We start from the raw sequence: 24,495 nt of genomic DNA, 5'->3' as shown, positions 1-24,495 counted from the left end.
TCCAACCCCTCCAATGTCAAAAAATCTGGTCGGGATTTGAAATAAGAGCTCTGAGACATGAGTTCCTTCTAAATATCAAATTTCATTAAGATCCGATCACCCGTTCTTCAGTTAAAAATACCTCAAGTATTTTTCCAAATCAACATCCCCCAGCTCCTCCAAAGTGAACAGATCCATTCCAATTATGTCAATCACGTATCTATAGCTTGTGATTATTCTTCTATCAAGTTGCCTCACGATCTCTCCACTCTAAGCGTTTTCCAAGATTTCTGTTTCCCCCTCCAACCCCCTATGTCCCCGGATCCGATTTGAATTGAAAATGGAGCTGATACATAAGATCCTTCTATATATCAAGTTTCATTAAGATCCGACAACCCATTCGCAAGATAACGATACCTCAATTTTCACGTTCTTTAAGAATTCCGGGGTCCCCCTCCAACTCCCCCAATGTCACCAGATCTGGTCGGGATTTAAAATAAGAGCTCTAAAGCTCAAGATCCTTCTAAATATCAAATTTCGTTAAGATCTGATCTCTCGTTCCTAAGTTACAAATACCTCATTTTTTCTAATTTTCCGAATTACTCCCTCACCCCCCCCCACTCCACCAAAGAGAGAGGATCCAGTCCTTTTCTAATTTTTCTGAATTACTCCTTCCCCCCCCCCCAACTCCACCGAAGAGAGTGGATCCAGTCCGTTTGTCAGTCACGTATCTTGGACATGTTTTTATTCTTCCCACCAAGTTTCATCCTAATCTCTCCGCTTCAAATGTTTTCCAAGATTTCCATCCCCCCAAGCTCCCCCCAATGACGTTGGATCCGGTCGGGATTCAAACAAAGAGATCTGAGTTACGAGGTCCTTCCAAATATGAAATTTCATTAAGATCCGATCACTTCTTCGTAAGTTAAAAATACCTCATTTTTTCTAATTTTTCAGGATTAAAAAACTCCCCCCCCAAACTCCCCTAAATGGAGCGGATTCGTTCCGGTGTTGCCAATCACGTATCTAGGACTTCTGCTTAGTTTTCCCACCAAGTTTCATTCCGATCCCTCCACTCTAAGCGTTTTAAAAGATTTTAGGTTCCCCCCAAACTCCCCCCTTAATGACTCTGGATCCGGTCGGGTAGTAAGAGATCTCCTTCATAAGTTAAAAATAACCTTTTTTCTAATTTTTTAGAATAGCCCCAACCCCAAATCCCAAAAATAGAGTAGAACCATCAATCACGTATCTAGGATTTCTGTTTTTTTTCCACCAAGTTTCATCCCGATCCCTCCACTCTAAGCGTTTTCCAAGATTTTAGCTCCCCCCCCCATCCAAATCAAACCAAATGTCACCAGATCCAGTCGAGATTTAAAATATCAGCTCTGAGACACGATGTCCTTTTCAATATCAAATTTCATTAAGATCCGATCACCCGTTCGTAAGTTAAAAATACCCCATTTGTTCTATTTTTTTTTAATAATTTCATTAAGATCCGATCACCCGTTCGTAATGCACCCGTTCAAATTCAATGCACCTATGAACGTAAACTGAATAAACTAATGCAGATAAGAGGGAAGAAATTATTTGTTTGTTTTCGTAGTTATTTTACACTGGAAACGAAATTCCTCTAGTTAATGTACAAAAAAAAAGAGAGAAAAAAGTAACTAACAAACAAATACTAAACCCGAAGGCAAAGAGTGGAATGCAGGCAGAAAATGGCGAAATAAATTTTTAGAAAAGAAGGGAAAACATTGTATTTATTATTCAAACCCTTCAGAAGTCTATTTGACCGAGTATATAAAACAAATAATGGAGATTTGTAAAAGAAAAATTATTACATGTTTGTCTTCAAATCACCTTGTCATTCTGTTTTGGTGATTCTTATTCTATACATTCACCTTTGAAATATAAGGTGACACTTAAATATAACAAAACTATTTTCAATGCTTACCTTCAGTTTTTGGAGGTTTATAAAAAGATAGAACTAATGAAATTAAGGCAGCAATCTGAAGAATGATCAGTGTCATATCTTGTAAAGCCTCCCATACTAGACTCAAAAAAGTCTTTGGGGGTTTAGGGGGTATATGATTTGATCCAAAGGTGTCCCTTCGGTGGGCAATGTCCTTTTCTGTTCCAGGTAAACCTAAAAAATATTTGTATATAAGACAGAGAAATATATCAACACCATAAGAGATATTTATCGTCTACAACCTTTAGTAGGAAATGGAAGAATTTTTCGGGAGGGGGACATTAGACTTGTGAATAGAACTAGTATTTCCATTCAGCCTACAGAAAAGACCCATTTCAAAAGGTCTTAACTAGATCAATAGCAGATATAGTGTACCCATAAAACTGTGTCACGTACAAAGTATGTAAATCTTACATTTGAATTTTATTTTTTAGAGGATTTAAGATACAATTTTATTTTCTCAAAACTGCATCATACGCGGTTGCTGTTGACAACAATTTTTACTTTATATAACTGGTGAGTGTCCATAACTAACAGTCAATCACTAATCTGAAAGCAAACATGTGAAATTATGCGGCGGGTTGTCTACCTGAAGCAAGTGTTTCTTCATTCCAAGATAAATCAGTTGGTTTAAACGCTCAAAAGAAAGTTAATTTTTATTTCTAGTTGCTTTCGTCTGACAGACTAGTTAAAACTTCATACAAAAAAGGTCGCTTATCAAAAATAAAACGGTAGATATACCGGTTGGAATTCGCAAGGACTAGAAATAAATACAGGCACACAAAAGAAAGGCATAAAGGAGGTACAAAAAAAAACTAAATATACGGCTATAAATCAATCAGATAAACAAAAAGAAGAAATTAGTAAAAGACCGATTTAACCGATTCCTAGACCGAATCCTATGGAATAAAGCTGTTTCGTTATCCTCTTGGTTTTTGCTGAAATTTTTTCAAGCCAAGGCCCACAAGATTTGTTTTTCAGGGAAGGAAGTTACTCAAGGGATCATTTAGCTTAGAGAACATTTTTCGGGTCCGAAAATTGTCGAATTCCTTGCGACCAAAGCAAACGTTCGAATCCCACCTTTTTTATTCCAAAGATTCCATTCCTAAATATTGGTTTGTAGAGAATGGAATAGAAGCTTTCTGTCTCGCGCTGAAGTTCTCAGCGTCCTTCTGTGAGCAGCCTCTGTTCGCTTTATTAATGAAAAACAGAAAAACATACCCCAAAACAGAACGAAATAACATCCAGCTAAATTGGAGCAAAGGGGATTAAGAACCGGGATTTGGGAAAAATCGATTGACATTTATCGGTTCTAGGAACTTGTCCCCACCCCACGGAAATATTTCCCAGCGTTTCACCCCCCTGTGGAAAATAAGGCTTTCCAAATTTGAAAATTTTATTTGAGATTTTTTTCCGTAGGGGGAAGGAATTTTGGTACTTGTGTATTATACGCCACTCACTCCAGTTTACGCTGCGTAAAATTCGAGAAAATTTGGGCTATATATTTGCATAAGGGCAGGGGGTAAAGTATTTGGACAGTTTGAAGTCAGAAAACATTTCTTACTTCATAAATGCGGAATAATTGTACCTATAACACTTTGCATGCAGACCCCCTATACTTTATCCCCCCCCTAATATGCAGATTTTAGTTCTCAGGTTTTACACATCGTAAACTTGAATGAGTGGCGTATAATACACAAGTACCAGAATTTTCCATGGAGAGAGTCGGATTTCCCGGTATTATTTAAAAACGATTAAAAATTAAATTAAAAAAACAGTTTTTTCAACTGAAAGTAAAGAGCAACATCTAAACTTGAAACGAATAGAAATTATCATGCATATGAAAGGAGTTGCCCCTTCCACAAGACCTTGCTCTCTGCGCTAAAGTTTTGACTTTTTGTCCTAATTCTTTAAGAACGATTGCTGATACACAATGGCCGTTTAAATAGAACAATAAGTTTTGTTTTAAAATTCTATAAAAAAAACTTTAGCGTAAAGAGCGAGGTCTTGAGGAAGAGGCGACCCCTTTCATATACGTAATAATTTCTGTTCGTTATAAGGTTTGATTTTGCTCCTTACTTAAACTCGAGAACAAACTGGTGTTTTCGTACAACTGTTATATTGTCAGATCATTTTACAATTCTGATGTTTCAAGAACATTATGTGCAGCAGAGAAATAATCTGTGCAGCCAAATAATCCCTTAGTCAATAACAGATGTAGTAAATCAATAAGACAGTTTTCAGGGTTCGGACAGGTTGGTTCGTTTCAAATTATAGGCTCTGTCCTATTTTTATAGGATTTCCTGGGCTCAAATATAGGATTCGGAAGTCCTCGGGATCAGATCTATGGTAGATGGCGTGGGATGCCTGGTCACATAAATTACCAAGTTTCATCCCAATCCCTCCAATCTAAGCGTTTTCCATGATTTTAGGTCCCCCCAAATTCCCCCCAATGTCACCAGATCCGGTAAGGATTTAAAATAAGAGCTTTTAGACACGATATCCTTCTACATATCAAATTTCATTGAGATCCGATCACCCGTTCGTAAGTTAAAAATACCTCATTTTTTCTAATTTTCAGAATCAACCCCCCCCCCAAACTACCCCAAAGAGAGCGGATCCGTTCTGGTTATATCAATCATGTATCTAGGACTTGTGCTTATTTTTCCCACCAAGTTTCAGCCCGATCCGTCCAATCTAAGCGTTTTCCATGATTTTAGGTCACCCCAAACTCCCCCCAATGTCCCCAGATCCGGTCGGGATTTAAAATAAGAGCTTTGAGACACGATATCCTTCTAAATATCAAATTTCATTGAGATCCGATCACCCGTTCGTAAGTTAAAAATACCTCATTTTTTCTAATTTTTCAGAATCACCCCCCTCCCAACTACCCCAAAGAGAGCGGATCCGTTCTGGTTATGTCAATCATGTACCTAGGACTTGTGATTATTTTTCCCACCAAGTTTCAGCCCAATCCCTCCACTCTAAGTGTTTTCCAAGATTTTAGGTTTCCCCCTCAAAACTCCCCCAATGTCACCAGGTCGGGATTTAAAATAAAAGCTCTGAGACACGATATCCTTCCAAACATCAAATTTCATTAAGATCTGATCAACCGTTCGTAAGTTAAAAATACTTCATTTTACTATTTTTTCTGAATTAACGGGCCCCCCACTCTCCCCCCCCCCCAGATGGTCAAATCGGGAAAATGACTATTTCTAATTTAATCTGGTCCAGTTCCTGATACGCCTGCCAAATTTCATCATCCTAGCTTACCTGGAAGTGCCTAAAGTAGCAAAACCAGGAACGACAGACAGACAGAATTTGCGATTGCTATATGTCACTTGGTTAATACCAAGTACCATAAAAACACTATGCTACAATGAGATTAACCGAACAGACGGACCAAAGGATGATGAGGCGATAAACGATAAAAAGCTGATTCCGACAACCTTCCATGCAGGAGAGCCAACTTTGCACTTATATCAGGGACATCAAACTTACGAATTATCTTACCATTGCTATACCAAGGGGGGAGATAAAGTAAAAATTTACAATATCTGAAATAAAAAGTCCGAATCTGATTAACATCATTTTTCTTTAGAAGGGGATAACGACCAGATAGATAAAGGACAGATTGATCACAGAATGTAGCATATAGCCTACCCAGTGCACGTCTTTTATACTTCCCTCGATTAGCAACTATCGTAGAATAGCCCGTTTGAATAACTGGGCCGTATTCGCATCAGTCAGCCAGCGTTCAGCCAGGAAACAAATAAGTCGCAAGAACTCCAGTCTCATTAAGCAGAGACTGCTAATCTACATACTGATCTTCGCTCATTTCGGACAGGCCCAACATGACAAAAAACAAAACATAGGCTACTAAGTCAACACAACAGCATAGCCCAGGCAGAAGCAGCTTACTAAGCCCAACACAAAGCATTAGTTAAGTTCAAACAGCTCAACAGTTGTAATTAATTATCATTTTACACCAAAAGACAGAAAATTGCAAATCATGAGCAATGTTCTTTGTGCTCTTCAGCCGAAAATATAGGAATAATAGGATTTTAGCCAAAATATAGGCATTTTATAGGAGTGCATTAAAATATAGGAATTTATTGGAATTTATAGGCGAGTCCGAACACTGCAGTTTTTATAAACAGAATAACAAAACTTTCACTTTTTATTGGTATATAGTGGATAATAGGTTTTTCCTAATAGTTGGGATTTTTAAAATATTTTCCAACATAAATAATTTTTTTCAACTTAGAAAATGAAGGCAAAAGGTAGCTACGATAGGTGATATTCAATACGGATCTTGACATTAAATATGTCTCTTAGTCAAGATATTGGAAATTTGATAAGAGGCAGAAAAATCCAACATGTTTGTGGACTTCCTGGATTTTTATTTTACCCCTTCCCTTCCCAGATTTCGAAATAATACCTTTCTTGGTACTGTCTTTGAAAGACATCTTTTTTTTGGGGGTATTTTAATTGAAAAAAATCGATATAATAACAAAATTGCCCCCTCCCCCCTAGATTTTGAAAATTACAAACATATTTGGGAAACACGCAGGAATTCAACATTTTTGTTACAAAAAATAATAACAAAAATAAAGATAAATAAAATAAATAAATAAATGATTTTTTTCCAATGGCTTTAATTTAAACAGTTGAATAAACTTGAATAAACCCTGTTGAATAAACAGTTTAAACTTGAATATAAACAGTAAGTTTTAAATAAGAAAAAAGGTGGGTGCATTAGATGTTGCTTTCTAAATAAATTTTAAACCGTCTACCAAATTGTTATTTATTAAGATTGGTATTTGTCCTTAACAACGCTTCTGAAATTGTGGAGAACCGCTGAATGATGTCACCAACGCTATTCCATTTGGAGTGGTTCCAAGGAGTCTCGGACGGAAACAAGAACAGGTCCCGGGGATAATCAGCAAATAAAGGGAATCTTGACATGGCTCCAAGGAAAAAGAGGGAGACATAAGACATAAAAGCTTACTCGCCATTCTCAGGATGTCGTAATAGAAATATATCGACTAAAAAAAAATAATAATAAAAATTATGGTTTTCGGTTGACCCTTACAATGTGTGTCCGTAAGATTGTCAGATGGGCATTTTCCCAATTTAAAAAACGATTTTTCGACTTTAAAAGGTTTGAATGAGTTTTGATTGAGTCATAACATTTTTTTTTTCCTAAAGGAACATTTTTATTAATGCTCAAAAGCATTTTGTTTTATTGTGTGTGTGTTTTTGTTTACTTTTTGCCTATGTATAGCTACCGCTGGGGCACAATTTGTCATTTCTCCAACAATAGAGTTAAGTTGTGACGGGGGGGGGGGGGTAAATTTTACCAAGCATGAACGACCAAGCGACGCCGCTATATGAAATACAACTTGTATATCTAATTGAAAGCAAATTTTCTGAAGTTTTCCTAGAAAATATTTCAAAGAAAATTCTTTAAATGCCTACTTAAAAGGGATACCAGAAGTACATTTTCACAAGCACATGAATTTTTAGCTTCTCGGACATTAGAGCTAAGCTGTGAATTCGGGAGAGGAGGGGACAAATTTATCAAGCACAAACGACCAAGCGATGTCGCTACATGCTATGTGACTTGCATCACAAATTGAAAGCAAATTTCCTGAAGTGTCTCTAGAATATATCTCGAAAAAAAATTCTTTAAATGTCTTTTTTAAAGCGATACCAGAAGTATATTTGCACATGCTCATGAACTTAGCTTGTATTATTTTCAAAAAAAACTTTCCCGGGTGGAGAAATAAATTTTTGAACTCTAATCTAAAAGAGAAGCGAACCGAACATTCATTCGTATGGACAATTTGTTTCGTCTGGAAACGTAAAAACCGGACGCCTGAGACATCAACATATAAGACATGGAAATACGTGGCCTAGAAATTATTTTTGGGTGTCCCCCACTCTCCTGGGGAATCCTTTGCTACCCTTCATCATCAATCCTCTGCTACTCTGCTACCCTTGCAAGATAATGGGAATCATCTTCCAACACTCACGACTATGAAATTGCTGGACGATAAATATTACAGGCAATTCCACGTAAAAAAAAATTAATGCCTAGAAATGATTCTTTGGTGTTCTCCCCTCTGGGAAAATCCTCTGGTACCCCTTCTGTATCTGGACCTATGTTCACCCTTGTTTTATAGGCACGATCTAACATACTTCCACCACAGCTCATGTTGCGGTTTCAACAATTAAAAAAAAGGTATTCCGTGAGTATTATAAACAGCTGAGAGTAGCTAAGAGTGTTGGGGTCTTTTTTTTAGGGGGGTCATTTTTTAGAGAAGTATTTCTCTCCCGTAGCCTGGTCTACGGTATAAGACAATCCTTAAACATTGTTCGTAGTAGTTACATATCTACAAGCTACGTCTTAGAAACTGTTATATGTTTCCTTTTAGATTTTACCAGTTTAAAAGACAAAACATATTTGCAAATTGTTCCGAGACATTTAACCGAGTTAGGGTAATATGCAGTTGGTCAAAACATATTTTTAGACACAATATGCTTTGTTCTTGAACAACGGAGTTGTCATTAAACAATTGTCGGAAAGAGCTCATTGGTGCAATCTACTTGGCTCAATTCAAGCGGTTCCAATATGTCTCGGACGGAGGCAAGGACAGATCCAAGGGACAATATGTGTCTAAAAACTTGGCACTAGGCCTAGTCAAACGAGGGAAACAAATGACGTGAGTCTTCTTCCCCCATCCTCGGGTCAACAAGCCAGAAACATGTGTCCCACATACATCCCTCTAATCTCTATAAAAATAGCAGGAAACGAAATTCCAGTAACAGGTTCAAAGAATGAGGATCTGTTTATGTTTGTACAAAGATAAATTATAACACAACTGGGTGCCAATCACGTCAATGGGTTATCAACTTTAGACAGTTATAGACCTGGGAGTTTCAAACTAGACTCTGGTGCAAAAAGAAAGAAAATAACAAAGAATAAAGTTTTTCCCCTGCATATTCACTCTGCTTATAACATCTAGGCGGAAAAAATACAACAATAAAATGAGAAAAAAATCGATAGAAAAAAAAGAGGAAATAACAAAATATAGGCTAATAACAAGATACACATACGCCAAAGAAGTTGTGCCATCCGGGGAAAGGCCTTGAATAACAAAAGAAATAAACCACAGACATGGTACCGTAATACCAGAATTAAGTCAGAACTTACAAGTACCAACACAGGATTATTTTTTGGGAGTGAAAGAGGGAGAGGGGTAATTCGTCAAAACTATACAACTCACGCAAAGTGAAATGTGAAAGAAAATTTCAGCGATAAATGCAAAAACCTTGTAGTTTGGAGGACAAGGTCAATATTCACCCAGTCAGGAGCTTGAAACCTCTATAGAAGGGCTCTAATATGCCGAATCTGACGGCGTGATTTTCATTAAGATTGCTTAACTTTTTGTGGGTGTTACCCCCTTTATCAAAAATCGGGTAAATTTTCACAGGTTCGTAGCTTTTGACGAGTAACATTAAACTTGACGAAACTCAAATATTTCTAAACAGCACATAACGCCTATTCATTTGATTTATTATTTGTTGTCAAAACCTTTTTTAGAGTTCGGTTACAGTTAGGTCAAGTGGGTCCCTAATTATAACTCGTTACCACGAATTGTTTGATGTTAAATTTAATGTTCTACAGTTGGCAAAAAAAGAGTAACGTATTTGTCTTCATTTGATTTCCATACATAATTAGCATTTACTCGAGTTTTCATTACACAAATATGCATATTCAGCCGTTACCCTGGGTCGAAAAATTGGTCAATATGTTCTTAGATATAAGACACTAATTCTCAAAATTCAACGGGTGGGGATGGGTTCTTTAGACCTACCTCAGAGACGACTTTCCTTTATAGTTAAGGGGGTTACCAAATCAATATATAGGGAACCTTTTTTCCTCTATAGAAGACATTCTTTACATTTTCTCTATCGCTAAGCTGACCACCAACTCAACATATAGAGACCTACATAATTGAAGTGTCCGTAACTCCTAGCCAATCACTAACTTACAGCAGTGAAAACAATCACGTGACACTTTCAATAGGTACTTTAACCAGACATTTATCGTTCCAAAGACACATCCAGTAGATTTTCAATCCTCATGTAAGAATATACGTAACAGCTTTTGATGCCTGTCATCGGACAGGCTTTTTCAAATAGAATGGCTTAGATTTGTATCCCTAAAAACCTTAAATTTCCAGTCATATATAAACTGATAGATTGTTTATTTGCGTCAATTCTTTATGGAGATTCAGTGGTGTTTCCTTGATATAAAGAGATTACTTCTTCCAAAATTCAACTGACGACCGCCAATAATATTCAGAAAGCTTCATAAACTTCGACAATAAGGAAGTTTCAGAACGGAAATCCGATATGTTTCACTTCAGAACCTCAATATTCTCACAGTCCAGACACTTTCACAAAGAAACAGTCAGGGTTCTAGATAAATTAACAAAAAAAAAATTATTGTACATACATTTTTTGAAAACTTAGCAGCAAGGGCCCGGAAAACTAAGGTATTTTAAGAAAGGAAGAAATAGCAAAAACACGGCAACAGACAAATTTAACGAAAACGGAAACGGCAGAGGCTTTCTGAATCAAGAAGAGTAACATACAGGCAGGAAAGGAGAAAACAGTTCATCATCCCTTAATGTTCTACGAGACGAAAATGACCATTTTTGAGAGGGTTCTATAGGATCTAGCCCAATTGAATACTGATCCTTCTATATAATACCCCTAACTAACGTAGAAAACCTTTCTACGAAACAGAAGATCGCCTAAATTTTGCAGAACAGATCCTGTGTGCCGATCATTTAAGGTGGAATTGTTTTCAGTTAAAGTTGAATTTAACAATTCTTTTTAATTAGTATGGTTTATAAGCGGCTGGATGAATTTATTGATGGATTTAATGAGCTCCTTGATAAAGCCCCAAGTAGTGTTAGTCATATAGTGACAGGGTATTTATTTTAATTTATTGGATTCTAGTCAAAATGGTGGTTTCTTAAATTTTACGATATCAAAGGATGTAGTGAATATTCCAACGAGAATCACGAGTCAATCTTCAACAACTAGTGAATGTGTATTTGGTCGTTCAGTTGACTTGAATCGGAGTTTCTCCGATGTGATCATGTTTCCTAGGTCGGATCATCTTCTATTTTCAGCTACTAATTGTTGTACTGTTAAACGAGTCCAGAACAAGAAACTTCGGCTGACGAAAAAAGAAAATCCCCTAAATGTTTCAGAGGAAGTGAATATAATAGATGGGAGTCAATTGCTTGAAAAGAAGGAATGCCCAACTGAAGCCCTAGATTGCCTGATGGAAGTCATTAGCCCTATTTATGACAGAACGTGTCCAGTAAAAGTTTTTAAATCAAAGAAGCTTGTCTCCCGTAAACCAGGGACAACAGAGGAGATAATTGACCAGAACGAATTAAGAAATCGACTTTATGAAACACGTTCAGATTCCAAAAGTAATACGCCTTTTATTTTACTTACATAACAAGGAAATCTGGTGTTTAAGCAGTGTCATATTATTACGGAAATAAGTTGGAGGAAAGTAAAATTAGTATGAAAGAAACAAGGAATATTTTTAATGAGATGATGGGTGGTAAGGGAAGAGACCACAGCACACATTGATTGGGAAGGATATAACTGTGGTGATTGAACATTTTGCTCTTTTTTTGGTTCCAAGGTACAATCCTTGGAACCAATGTTCGATAAATATAATGATAAATAAAAACATTTATTTATCATTAATATAACGATAAATATAATGGAACCAATGTTAGCGATAAATATAATGATAAATTTAAACATTGTATTTATCATAAATATAACGATAAATATAATGGAACCAATGTTAGCGATAAATATAATAAAATTCAGTGCAATACTATTAGCGACGTCCGTGGTGAAACATTAAATATAGAATTCCAGCCGTGGACGAGTGAAGAAGTGCGGAAAAATATGCTTTCACTTTAGTCTAACTCTGCCAGCGTTGATAGTTTATCCTATAGAGCTTTCGAAGTAATTTTGGGATATATTCTTCCCTGAACAGTTTTCATCATTAATCTTTCTCTAGAAAAGGAAGTTTTCCAGTGCATCTTAAAATAACGAAGGTCATTCCCCTTCACAAAGGCGGTCGTAAAGCAGATATCCAAAACAGGAGACCCATATCAATCCTACCTATCTTTTCAAAGATACTACAGAAAGTGGTACATAAAGGGATCTACGATTTACTTCAGATGAATAGTCTTTTGAGTCAGACAGTTTGGGTTTCGTAAGGGTCTACCCATGACGCACGCCTTACAGCACCTAGTTAAAAGTATTAACGGTGTATTAGACTTAGGTGACATACCTATGTCTATTTTCACTGACATTAAGAAAGCGTCTGACACAGTTGACTACAAAGTGTTGCTTCATCTAATGACAAGTCAAACAGTTCGTGGTAACAAACCGCAGTAAGGAGCGACCCGGCTCAATAGTAAACGAAACTCTAAAAAGCGGAATTTTGAAGCTAAAAGATACATCAAAAGAATCGAATTTCCATGCTGATTCTAAATATATAAGTTTCATCAAATTTAGTTTTTGTCATCAAGTTACGAGCCTGAGAAAATTTGCCTTATTTTGGAAAATAGGCGGAAACACCCGCTAGAAGTCATAAAATCTTAACGCACATCTTAGAATCTTAATCACACCATCGCATTCGGCGTATCAGAGAACCCTATAGCAAAAATTTCAAGCTCCTAGCTACAAAAATGTGGAATTTCGTATTTTTTGCCAGAAGGCAAATCACGGGTGCGTGTTTGTTTGTTTGTTTTTTTGTTCAGGGGTCATCGCATCGACCAATTGGTCCTAGAAATTCGCAAGAAGGCTCATTCTAACGGAAATGAAAAGTTCTAGTGCCCTTTCTGAGTGATCAAAAAAATTGGAGGGCACCAAGGCCCCCTCCCACGCTCATTTTTTCCCCAAAGTAACAGGATCAAAATTCTGAGATAGCCATTTTATTCGCCATAGTCGAAAAACCTAATGACTATGTCTTTGGGGACGACTTACTCCCCCGCAGTCTCCGTGGGAGGGGTTGCAAGTTACAAACTTTGACCTGTGTTTACATATAGTAATGGTTACTGGGAAGTGTACGGACGTTTTCAGGGGTATTTTTTTTTGGTTTGGGAGGGAGAGTTGAGGTGGGGGGTTAAGTGGGAGGATCTTTCCATGGAAAAACTTCTCATGGGGGAAGAGACTTTCAATGAAGGGGGCGCAGGATTTTTTAGCATTATTAAAAAAAAAAAAACAATGAAAAAATAAATAGGAAAAGTTTTTTTTCTACTGAAAGTGAGGAGCAGCATTAAAACTTAAAACGAGCAGAAATTATTTCGCATATAAGGGGTTTACCTCCTCGTAATACCTCGCTCTTTACGCTAAAGTATTTTTAGTAATTTGAACTATTTATTCTACGGCCTTTGTGATTCAAGGGTCATTCTTAAGGAATTGGGACAGAATTTAAGCTTTAGTGTAAAAAGCGAGGTATCGACGTGGGGTGAACTCCCTCATATAAGCAATAAGAACATACGAATATAGAAGTTCGTTACGTAAGTTAATTCGTAAATTACGTATTTTTTTACTAATAAAATGTTCGTAAAAAAATTAGAAGTTCTAGTTGCCTTCTTAAGTAATCAAAAAATTGGAGGGCAACTAGGCTTCCTCCCTCTCTCCTTTTTTCTAAAAATCTTCCGATTAAAACTATGAGAAAGCCATTTAGCCAAAAAACATTAATATGCAGATTTCGTTTTAATTATTAATGTGCGGAGAGCCAAGATCAAAACATGCATTAATTAAAAAAAGTCCAGAAATTAAATAAAAAAAACTAGTTTTTTTATATGAAAGTAAAGAGCGACATTAAAAGTTAAAACGAACAGAAATTACTCCGTATATGAAAGGGGCTTTTCCGCTCTTTACGCTAAAGTTTTTCACTGTTTTAAAATGTAGAGTAAGAGAAAGAGTCAAACTTTAGCGTAAAAAGCGGGGCGTTGAGGAGGAAAAGCCCCTTTCATATACGGAGTAATTTCTGTTCGTTTTAAGTTTTAATGTCGCTCCTTACTTTCATTTAAAAAAACTTATTTTTTTATTTAATCTTGAAATAAAAGGAAAAAGGTTGTCTTAAAGTCGTTTTAAATGATGTAGTCTCATCGTTGTTTCCTATAAAGCGTGGTGTGCTTCGCGGCTCTGTGCTGGGCGTTTTACTTTATCAAACAGTTCGTGGTAACGAACTGTAGTAAAGAGCGACCCGGCGCAATAGTAACCAAAACTCTAAAAAATTGAATTTTGATATCAATAGCTAAAAGAATTGCATTTTAATGCTGATTTTAAATATATAAGTTTCATCAAGTTTAGTCTTACCCATCAAAAGTTACGAGCCTGAGAAAATTTGCCTTATTTAGGAAAATAGGGGGAAACACCTCCTAAAAGTCGTAGGATCTTAACGAAAATGACACCATCATATTCAGCGTATCAGAGAACCCTACTGTAGAAGTTTCAAGCTCCTATCTACAAAAATGTGGAATTTTGTATTTTTTGCCAGAAGACAAATCACGGGTGCGTGTTTATTTGTTTGTTTGTTTTTATGGCACTTGGTATTAACCAAGTGACATATAGCAGTCGCCAATTCTGTCGGTCTGTCGGTCTGTCTGTCGGTTCCGGTTTTGCTACTTTAGGCACTTCCAGGTAAGCTAGGACGATGAAATTTGGCAAGCGTATCAGGGACCGGACCAAATTAAATTAGAAATAGTCGTTTTCCCGATTTGACCATCTGGGGGGGGGGGGGGAGTGGGGGCCCGGTTAATTCGCAAAAAATAGAAAAAATGAAGTATTTTTAACTTATCAGCGGGTGATTGGATCTTAATGAAATTTGATGTTTGGAATGATATTGTGTCTCAGAGCTCTTATTTTAAATCCCGACCGGATCTGATGACATTGGGGGGAGTTGGAGGGGGAAAACCTAAAGTCCCGGTTTTGCTACTTTAGGCACTTCCAGGTAAGCTAGGACGATGAAATTTGGCAAGCGTATCAGGGACCGGACCAGATTAAATTAGAAATAGTCGTTTTCCCGATTTGACCATCTGGGGGGGGGAGTAGGGGCCGGTTAATTCGGAAAAGTAGAAAAATGAAGTATTTTTAGCTTATGAGCGGGTGATTGGATCTTAATGAAATTTGATGTTTGGAATGATATTGTGTCTCAGAGCTCTTATTTTAAATCCCGACTGGGTCTGATGACATTGGGGGGAGTTGGAGGGGGGAAACCTAAAATCTTGGAAAACACTTAGAGTAGAGGGATCGGGATGAAACTTGATGGGAAAAATAAGCGCAAGTCCCAGATACATGATTGACATAATCGGAACTTATTTGCTCTCTTTGGGGTAGTTGGGGGGGGGGGAGTAAGTCTTAAAAATTAGAAAAATGAGGTATTTTCAACTTACGAACGGGTGATCGGATCTCAATGAAATTTGATGTTTAGAAGGATATCGTGTCTTAGAGCTCTTATTTTAAATCCCGACCGGATCTGGTGATGGGGGCGGGGAGTTGGGAGGGGGAAACCTAAAACTTGGAAAACACTTAGAGTGGAGGGATCGGGATGAAACATGGTGGGAAAAATAAACACAAGTCCTAGATAGATGATTGACATAAACGGAACGGATCCGCTCTCTTTTGGATAGTTGGGGGGGGGGTATTTCTGAAAAAAATAAAAAAAATGAGGCATTTTTAACTTACGAACGGGTGATCGGATCTCAATGAAATTTGATATTTAGAAGGATATCGTGGCTCAGAGCTCTTATTTTAAACCCAACCAGATCTGGTGACATTGGGGGGGGGGGGGGGTTGGGAGGGAGAAACCTAAAAATTGGAAAACACTTAGAGTGGAGGGATCGGGATGAAACTTGGTGGAAAAAAAACAGGAGTCCTAGATACATGATTGACATAACCAGAACGGATCCGCTCTCTTTGGGGTAGTTGGGGGGGGGGGGTTAATTCTGAAAAATTAGAAAAAATGAGGTATTTTTAACTTACGAACGGGTGATTGGATCTCCATGAAATTTGATTTTTAGATGGATATCGTGTCACAAAAATCTTATTTTAAATCCTGACCGGATCTGGTGACATTGGGGGAAGTTTGGGGTGGGGAGACCTAAAATGATGGGAAACGCTTAGATTGGAGGGATTGGGATGAAACTTGGTTGGAAAAATAAGCAGAAGTCTTGCATACGTAATTTACATAATTGGAACGGATCCGCTAAATTGCGGGGGGGGGGTGTAATTCTGAAGAATCAGAAAAATGACGTATTTTTAACTTACGAAGGAGTGATCGGATCTTCATGAAACTTCATATTTAGAAGGACCTCGTAACTCCGATATCTTATTTTAAATCTCAACCGGATCAAGCGTAATTGGGGGGGGGGCAGTTGGGGGGACCGGAAATCTTAGAAAATACTTAAAGCGGCGAGATCAGGATGAAACTGGATGGGAAGAATAGAAACCTGTCTAAGATACGTGACTGACATAACTGGACCGGATCTGCTCTCTTTGGTGGAATTGGGGGGGGGGGGGCGTAATTTTGAAAATTGAGGTGTTTGTAACTTACGAAAGGGTGACCAGATCTTAATGAAATTTGATATTTAGAAGGATCTTGTGCTTTAAAGTTCTAATTTCAAATTCCGACCAGATCCTGTGACATTCGGGGGAGTTGGGGGGGGGGGAACCGGAATTCTTGGAAAACATGAAAATTGGAGTATTTATATCTTACGAATAGATGATCGGATCGTAATGAAATTTGATTTTTAGAAGGAATTCATGTCTCAGAGCTCTTATTTCAAATCCCGACCAGATCTTTTGACATTGTGGGGATTTGGAGGGGGAAATCTTGGAAAAACACTTGGAGTGTAGGAATCGGGATGAAGCTTGGTAGATAGAATAAACAAATGTCCTTGATACGTGCTTGACAGAATCGTACTGGATTCGCTCTCTTTGGGGGAGTTGGGAAGAGGGGTTCAGTGATTTGGCGAGTTCGGTGCTTCTGGACGTGCTAGGGCGATGAAAATTGGTAGGCGTGTCAGGGAGCTGCACAATTTGACTTGATAAAGTGGTTTTCCCAGATTCGACCATCTGGGGGGCAAAAGGGAGAGGAAAAATTAGAAAAAATTAGGTATTTATAACTTACGAGTGGGTGATCGGATCTTAATGAATTTTGATATTTAGAAGGACTTTTTGACTCGAGCTCTTATTTTAAATCTTGACCGGCATTAAGCCTCTTATTTTCCTTTTTTAATCAATCTATTGATTCATAGAATTTTGTTAGAGCTCATACCATATGATCTCTTGGCTCTTAGCTCTTCTCGCCTCGTCACAAGTGCCATATGAGCTCTTAGCTCTTGTTTTTGTTTTTTTTCCCAGGGGTCATCGTATCGACCAAATGGTCCTAGAATGTCGCAAGAGGGCTCATTCTAACGGAAATGAAAAGTTCTAGTACCCTTTTTAAGTGACCAAAAAAATTGGAGGGCATCTAGGCCCCCTCCCACCCTCATTTTTTCCCAAAGTCAACGGATCAAAATTTTGAGATAGCCATTTTGTTCAGCATAGTCGAAAACCATAAGAACTATGTCTCTGGGGATGACTTACTCCCTCACAATCCCTGGGGGAGGGGCTGCAAGTTACAAACTTTGACCAGTGTTTACATATAGTAATGGTTATTGGGAAGTGCACAGACGTTTTCAGGGGGATTTTATTTTGTTTGGGGGTGGGGCTGAGGAGAGGGGGCTATTGTGGAGGATCTTTCCTTGGATGAATCTGTCATGGGGGAAGAAAAATTCAATGAAAAGGGCGCAGGATTCTCTAGCATTACTATAAGAAAACAATTAAAAATAAACATGAAAACGTTTTTTCAAATGAAAGGAAGAAGTAGCATTAAAAACTTAAAACGAACAGAGATTATTACGCATATGAGGGGTTCTAAAAATACTTTAGCATAAAGAGCGAGGTATTTAAGAGGAGATAAATACCTTGCTCTTTATGCTAAAGTATTTTTAGTAATTTCAACTATTTATTCTACGGCCTTTCTGATTCAGGGGTCATTCTTAAAGAATTGGGACAAAACTTACGATTTAGTGTAAAGAGCGAGGTATTAACAAGGGTACAAACCCCCTCGAATACATTTTAAAAATATAAGGTTATGAAAGTTTGTTACGTAAGTTAATTCTTAAGTTACGTATATTTCTTAGTAATAAAAACGTTCGTTAAAAATTAAAAGTTCTAGTTGCCTTTTTAAGTAACCGAAAAATTGGAGGGCAAATAGGCCTCCTTCTCCACCCCTTATTTCTCAAAATCGTCTGACCAAAACTAAGAGAAAGCCATTTAGCCAAAAAAAGAATTAATATACAAATTTCATTTTAATAATTTATGTGCGGAGAGCCAAAACCAAACATGTATTAATTCAAAAACGTTCAGAAATTAAATAAAAGAAAACTAATTTTTTTAGCTGAAAGTAAGGAGCGACATTAAAACTTAAAACGAACAGAAATTACTCCGTATATGAAATGGGTTGTCCCCTCCGCAATCCCTCGCTCTTTACGCTAAAGTTTGACTCTTTGCCACAATTCTACTTTTTAAAACAATTAAAAGCTTTAGCGTAAAGAGCGAGGGATTACGGAGGGGACAACCCATTTCATATACGGAGTAATTTCTGTTCGTTTTAAGTTTTAATGTCGCTCCTTACTTTCAGCTAAAAAATTAGTTTTCTTTTATTTAATTTTTTAGTTTACAGGGCCATGATTTGCTTTTATCTGCAGGATGAATGTATTATTTCTTTCGAGGGTTTTCGCAAAATCAGTTGATGATTTAACAGCAAAAGCTAAAGATGCTTTCAAAAGACTTGAGGGGCTTACGAGTTCAAGTTCAAGTTGCGTGAGTGTTAAGAAGATGTTTTTACTGACACTGCAGAGTGGGTGATTCAATTAATGTAAGTGGTGAAGTCTTGTTGCGTGGAAAGCCTATTGTATAAGTAAATTCACTATGGTACTTTGGTTTCCATATTGATTCTAGTGTTTCGTGGAAACATCATAGTGGTATTATTTCTTCAAATATTGCATGTGGAGTAGGAATTCCCAGAAGACTGAAGAATATTCTGCCGGAACGTACTCTTTGCACGACATATTTTGCAGTCATCTACCCATATATATTGTATGAATGCGTAGTATGGAGCAGCAACTTTTATATTAATTACAAGAGTGCTTAAGTGCTACAAAATAATTCAGCAAGAATATTTGTTAAAAATATAAAAAATGTGAAAAACACCAGCGCAAGCTTTAAGTCTCTAACGCTATCGAATGTTGGACAGATAAAGGACTATCAAGCGGCGATATTGTGTATAATTTTGCTGATAATCTAGTCCCGAAAAATTTCGAACTGTTTATCGTTTCAGAAGTTCTGTTCATGATAATGATGCAAGAAGATGTATAACTTGGTTGTAGAGATTAAAAACAATACGAGATCTGGTTTCGCTTTGAAGTATCTTGGCCCTCCTCTATGGAATTCACTTTCTGTGAGTGTTAGGGCGGTTGAGCACTTTTCACAGTTTAAAAATAGATTAAAAAAGTATTTCTTTTGGAGATTTTTGGGGGATATGGGGGTGAGTGAGTTTTAAGGCTGGAGGAAGAGTGAGTGGAAGGAGTGGGATTGACAGGGTTGTATTTTGAAGGTGGCTGTTGCCCTGAAGGTGTGCAGGAGAAGGTGATTGAATTTATTTTTAATGATTTATTAGTTTAGGATGTTTCTAGGAATGTTTATACAGATAATCGGTACGCGTTAGAAAAAATTAATTTTTTCCCTGGCGTAGTCATTTATTTATATTTGTAACGGTTTATATTTGTGCTTATTATGTTAAATAAAGTTAAAAATTGAAATCTACATGTTGCTGAAAATTTAAATTGTATAATTTAGATGCAAAATTTTACATTTTCATTTCAAGACTAAATATTTTTAATGAGAGTCAAAGCGAAAGCCAACTTTAAGCAGCACTTTACTTACAAATAAGGGACTACACCGAAGGTTTATTAAACGTATCTAACACATTTATTTCCTCTTTCGTACAAAAGAGGCCATTTGGAAGTTTCGCAATCTTCAAAGTTTTGCCAAATATCCAACAAAATCACAGCATGAAAGAGTCGAAATGCGAAGATAAATAGCAGGATGTTTAGATTGACTGGTTTATATAGATTCAATAACATAAATTGGCCATTCAGGATCATATCACACCAAGTGTAAGTTTTTTTTTTAATCAGAATGAGTTAAGATTAATACTTCAGCCATGATACAGTTACACTAGTCCATAAAATCCCAATTAAGCACGACTACTGTAAAAAAAGCAAACTTTCGCATGCAAACCGATTAGGGTTCGCGTAGCGCAGGTGCCGATCTCCTGATTCTCAGCCCTCGGCCGGGGTGCAATGCGTGGTTGGGGGCAAGCCATCCGACACTTTCCCGTGCTTTTCCCTAGATTTCTCTAGGTACCCATTTGAAGCTGGGTGGACTTTTGGCTTGTCTTACAGGGAAACGCCACTAACCCTCGTCCTAAACCAAACGGTCGGCACCACCGAGATTCGAACCAGCGACCCTTCGCTCGTGAGTTCGGCGCGTTAACCACTCGGCCACGGTATCTCGGTAGTAATTTCCAGAGTTGGACAGTGTTTTTCACTGTTCAAGCATAAAATTTGTGATCAACCAATTAGAGTTATCAAGTGATCAACCAATCAGAGTATAAATTTTGAACGTAGAACAAAGGAAAAGTTAGAAGAGGAGTTTCCCTGTAATACAAATTTGGCGAAAGATACAAACACCTGTAATTAGTAGGCTATAGTGGGGAACAAAATAGTGTTGATACGAGCGTTTCAACCCAATCTCTTACCATTTAATTTTTCTGCTTCTGTATTAAAAGTGTACTATGGAAAATCAAGGAAAAGTCTTGAAATGTGTGAAAAAGTGATCTAACGTTCCGAAACTATTCTAGCAGACAATAAAACATAAATACCTTCTGTAGGAGAGGTGTACAACTTTCGACATAGTTCTGTAACTCCGCCATATTCTTCTAATTTGGAGATAGCATCTCTTCCCCTAGCTGCATTTAAATCTTCTAATTGTTTTAGTGAGATACCGTACAATGCAGGTCGTCCATCAATAGTAGCCATTATTTAAAAACAGAAACTTATGAGAAAGTTGACATTAGAATTTCCTTCTCTACGAATCCCACCTAAAATAAGAGAGATATGTTGAGACACTGATGAGTCATAGAAGCCATTTAGTTGAGCAGATGTGCTTCGCCTGTCAAAAAATCAGCTAAGGTAACTCAAAGGACAGTAAGATTTATTATTAAATTACTACTACTGCTACTAATAATAACAACCCACAGCAGCAACAAGCCTTCTCAGGCCACCACAGCTGTACCCTCTCCTCCTCCATCCTAATCTATTACAAGTTTCTCTCTTTACCCTTCCCAAAAAATTCCTATTTCCTTTAAAACCTCTCTTATGACCTCTTCCCGCCATATTCAGGGACAAATTGCATAAAGAATAAAATCGTGAAGAAAGGAAGAAAACGAGGACAATAAATAGCCAGTGAAAAAGTTGAAAAATTATACAAATATTTCTTATTATTACTATTTCTAATTATACAAAAATTTTAAGAAAGCAGATTGGTATTTCGTTTAATAAGGTGGGTTTTATATATATCCCTTCAATAAAAACTGTCACACAACATCTTTAAAATCACCTCCACTGCAGTCGCGTTAATTGAGAAAATTAGCAGGTGGAGGAACGCAAAATGGTTTTTTCCATTTGGAAAACATCTAGGAGGGCAATTTTATCATTTTCAGACTTTTTCAACAAAATCACCAAAAAAAGGCATTTTGAATGAAAATTAAAATACCAATAACAATATTTTTACGAATCTAAAGAAGGGGGCAAAGATCTAGAGGGTACATACCCCTCCAACTGATCACACTGCCCCGCTGAGGTCAGAATGAAAGTCAATAGAAATTGAAGCAGCACCAAATACAAAAAGAAACATTGAGAAATGGAAAACACAAGTTTCACCAAACAGTAGTTTCGACTTTTTTTCATAGATAAATGCAAAAAAAACGGTATAGGCCTACGACAGTTTAAAAATAGTTTCAATCTCTGCCACCTTTAGTGAATGTACTTTTTCAAAAACTTAAATTCCTGGGATATTTTTCAACAGTAAAACAATAATGACCACGAATTGTCCTTGGATTACATTTAAAAGCTTTGAGCAACAGTCAAGCATGAAGCTAAATGCTCATAAAAATGCCAAAAAAAATGCTTCAAATAAAATGCCAAACCTTTAATAATAAATATTTATGGAAGGTTTATTAAGCTACTGTGCTTACATTTTAACTGCAACAATTCAATGAACACTAATCATAAATAAAATCTACTATTCTTAAATTGCAAACATTCTCAAAGAAAATGATAAGCAATCAAACCCTAGATGTCCAACCTGGATGTCCTAGATGTCAAGATTTTTATTTAACACACAAAATAGAAAAACGCAAACGTTTAAACAGAGTCAACAGGGAGCTCAGCTCGAAACAAAGGGTATATATTATATAAATAAATAAAATTATCAACCACCAAAAAAATGACAAAAACAAGAGAAAACCCCAAAATACGGCAACCAAGGGCAGACGAAGGACAAATGGAAAAAGAAGGCAACCCCAGAGCGATAAATTCACAAAACAACTACTTCATAATATAGTACTAATCCATATACACTATGGTGTATATGGTATGGAGTATACGCTACTTCATATTATAGTAAACACATTATAGTAAATTCAATATTAAAAAATTACGCGTCCAAGATCCAGCCACTAAGGCAGACAAGTAGGACAATAATTTGAAATAACAGATTTTATTCCGAACTCGACGTGGAAGGATGGTTTGAACTCGTGAAAGATCGTCAAATTACATGAAAATGAGGTTCGGAGAAACAGAGGATTTACCGGATGCATCTGACCATCATATGGGTAAGAAACCGTTTAGACTACGGCTCCAAACAGGCAGGGGGACTATCCCTGGATAGGTTGAAAATATGCCAAAAAAATATACCATAAGAGTTTACCCCCTCCAGAAAACATTCTACCCCCCCCCCCCCGAAAAATCCAAACCGTGAAATCCCGTGATATGATTGATATATTCCACAGCTCAAAGATTAGTCAAATACATTTTCGAGAACATAGAAAATGGTGGCGATACAATACATACACATTAATTTATTTCGGTGAAGGGAATAGTAAAGTAAAAGTAAGTAAGTAAGACGGAACTAGACCCTTAAGGTTCAAACCGGCGGTTTGAACCGGATGTTTAGTCGAAATGTACAAAAATTCATCAAGTTTAAAGTTACCCATCAAAAGTTACGAGCCTGAGAAAATTTGCCCAATTGTTAAAAAGGGTGGAACACCTCTAAATATCAAGTGATCTTAATGAAAATCACACCATCAGATTCAGCATATCAAATAACCATACTATAAAGTTTTCAAGTTCCTATACACAGAAAAAAAGGAATTTTGCATATTTTTTTCAGAAGCAAGATCATGGATGCGTGTTTATTTGTTGTTGTTGTTTTTTTTTATGTTTTTCCCAGGGATGATCGTATCGAGCCAACGATCCTAAAAGATCTGGATAGAGCTCATTTGATCGGAAATCAAAAGTCCTAGTGGCTTTTTCAAGTGGCCAAAACATTGGACGGCAGTTAGCTTCTCCCCCATGCCCTTTTTTCCCTAAAGTGGTCCAATCAAAATTTTGAGATAGACATTTTATTCCTTATAGTCGAAAGATCTAACAACTATGTCTTTGATGATGACTTTACAACCCCCACATCCCTCGGGGGAAGGGCTACAAGCTAAATACAAGCTAAATGATTTACATATAGTATTAGTTATTAGGAAGTACACAGATATTTTTTTTTTTGGGGGGGGGGGGCTTTTTTGGCCACAATATAATTTTCCTAGCATAGTTTGAAAATTCTTCATATCCGCCTTGTTTTACATATTTTTCAATATTTGGGCTCCATTTGAGGGAGGTTTTAAGGTCTTAAGCATTATTTATTTTATATACTTGGTCAAGTAGACCTCTGAAGGGTTTGAATACAATATTTTCCCTTCTTATTTAAAAATTTTTCTCGCCATTTTCTGCCTGCATTCCACTCTTTGCCTTCGGGTTTAGCTTTTATATGCTAGTTACTTTTTTCCAGCCTTTCAATTCCAGAAATGACACCAAAGTGTCATTTGTGGTGTTGTATAGTGGCGCCATCATCACTTTATTACGGCACTATAAGGGCGAATTTACAAAAACACTAGAATATAACAATTGTCTTTCAAATAAGCGATTAAACAGCCCTCTATGAATTTCAAGTGCAGGAGCGGCGAAGAAAAAAGA

The 24,495-nt window shown here is 36.9% G+C and overlaps 1 protein-coding gene across 1 annotated transcript in view; it reads right to left on the bottom strand.

Moving 5' to 3' along the window:
- The window catches only part of LOC136032553 (plasma membrane calcium-transporting ATPase 2-like), a 342,097-nt gene that overhangs the window by 249,199 nt on the left and 68,403 nt on the right, over window positions 1–24,495 (bottom strand). The window contains exons 2-3 of the mRNA XM_065712822.1: window positions 21,072–21,290; window positions 1,931–2,122 (exon numbers count right to left, since the gene is read on the bottom strand). Coding sequence (XP_065568894.1) covers window positions 1,931–2,122; window positions 21,072–21,228 — 349 coding nt within the window. The 5' untranslated portion in view covers window positions 21,229–21,290. The remainder of the gene's footprint in view (window positions 1–1,930; window positions 2,123–21,071; window positions 21,291–24,495) is intronic.

Source organism: Artemia franciscana, chromosome 11 (genome assembly GCF_032884065.1).
Source record: "Artemia franciscana chromosome 11, ASM3288406v1, whole genome shotgun sequence".
Classification (NCBI taxonomy): domain Eukaryota; kingdom Metazoa; phylum Arthropoda; class Branchiopoda; order Anostraca; family Artemiidae; genus Artemia; species Artemia franciscana.
Note: the sequence above shows the minus strand (reverse complement) of the source record. Positions and strands in the feature narration are given on the sequence as shown.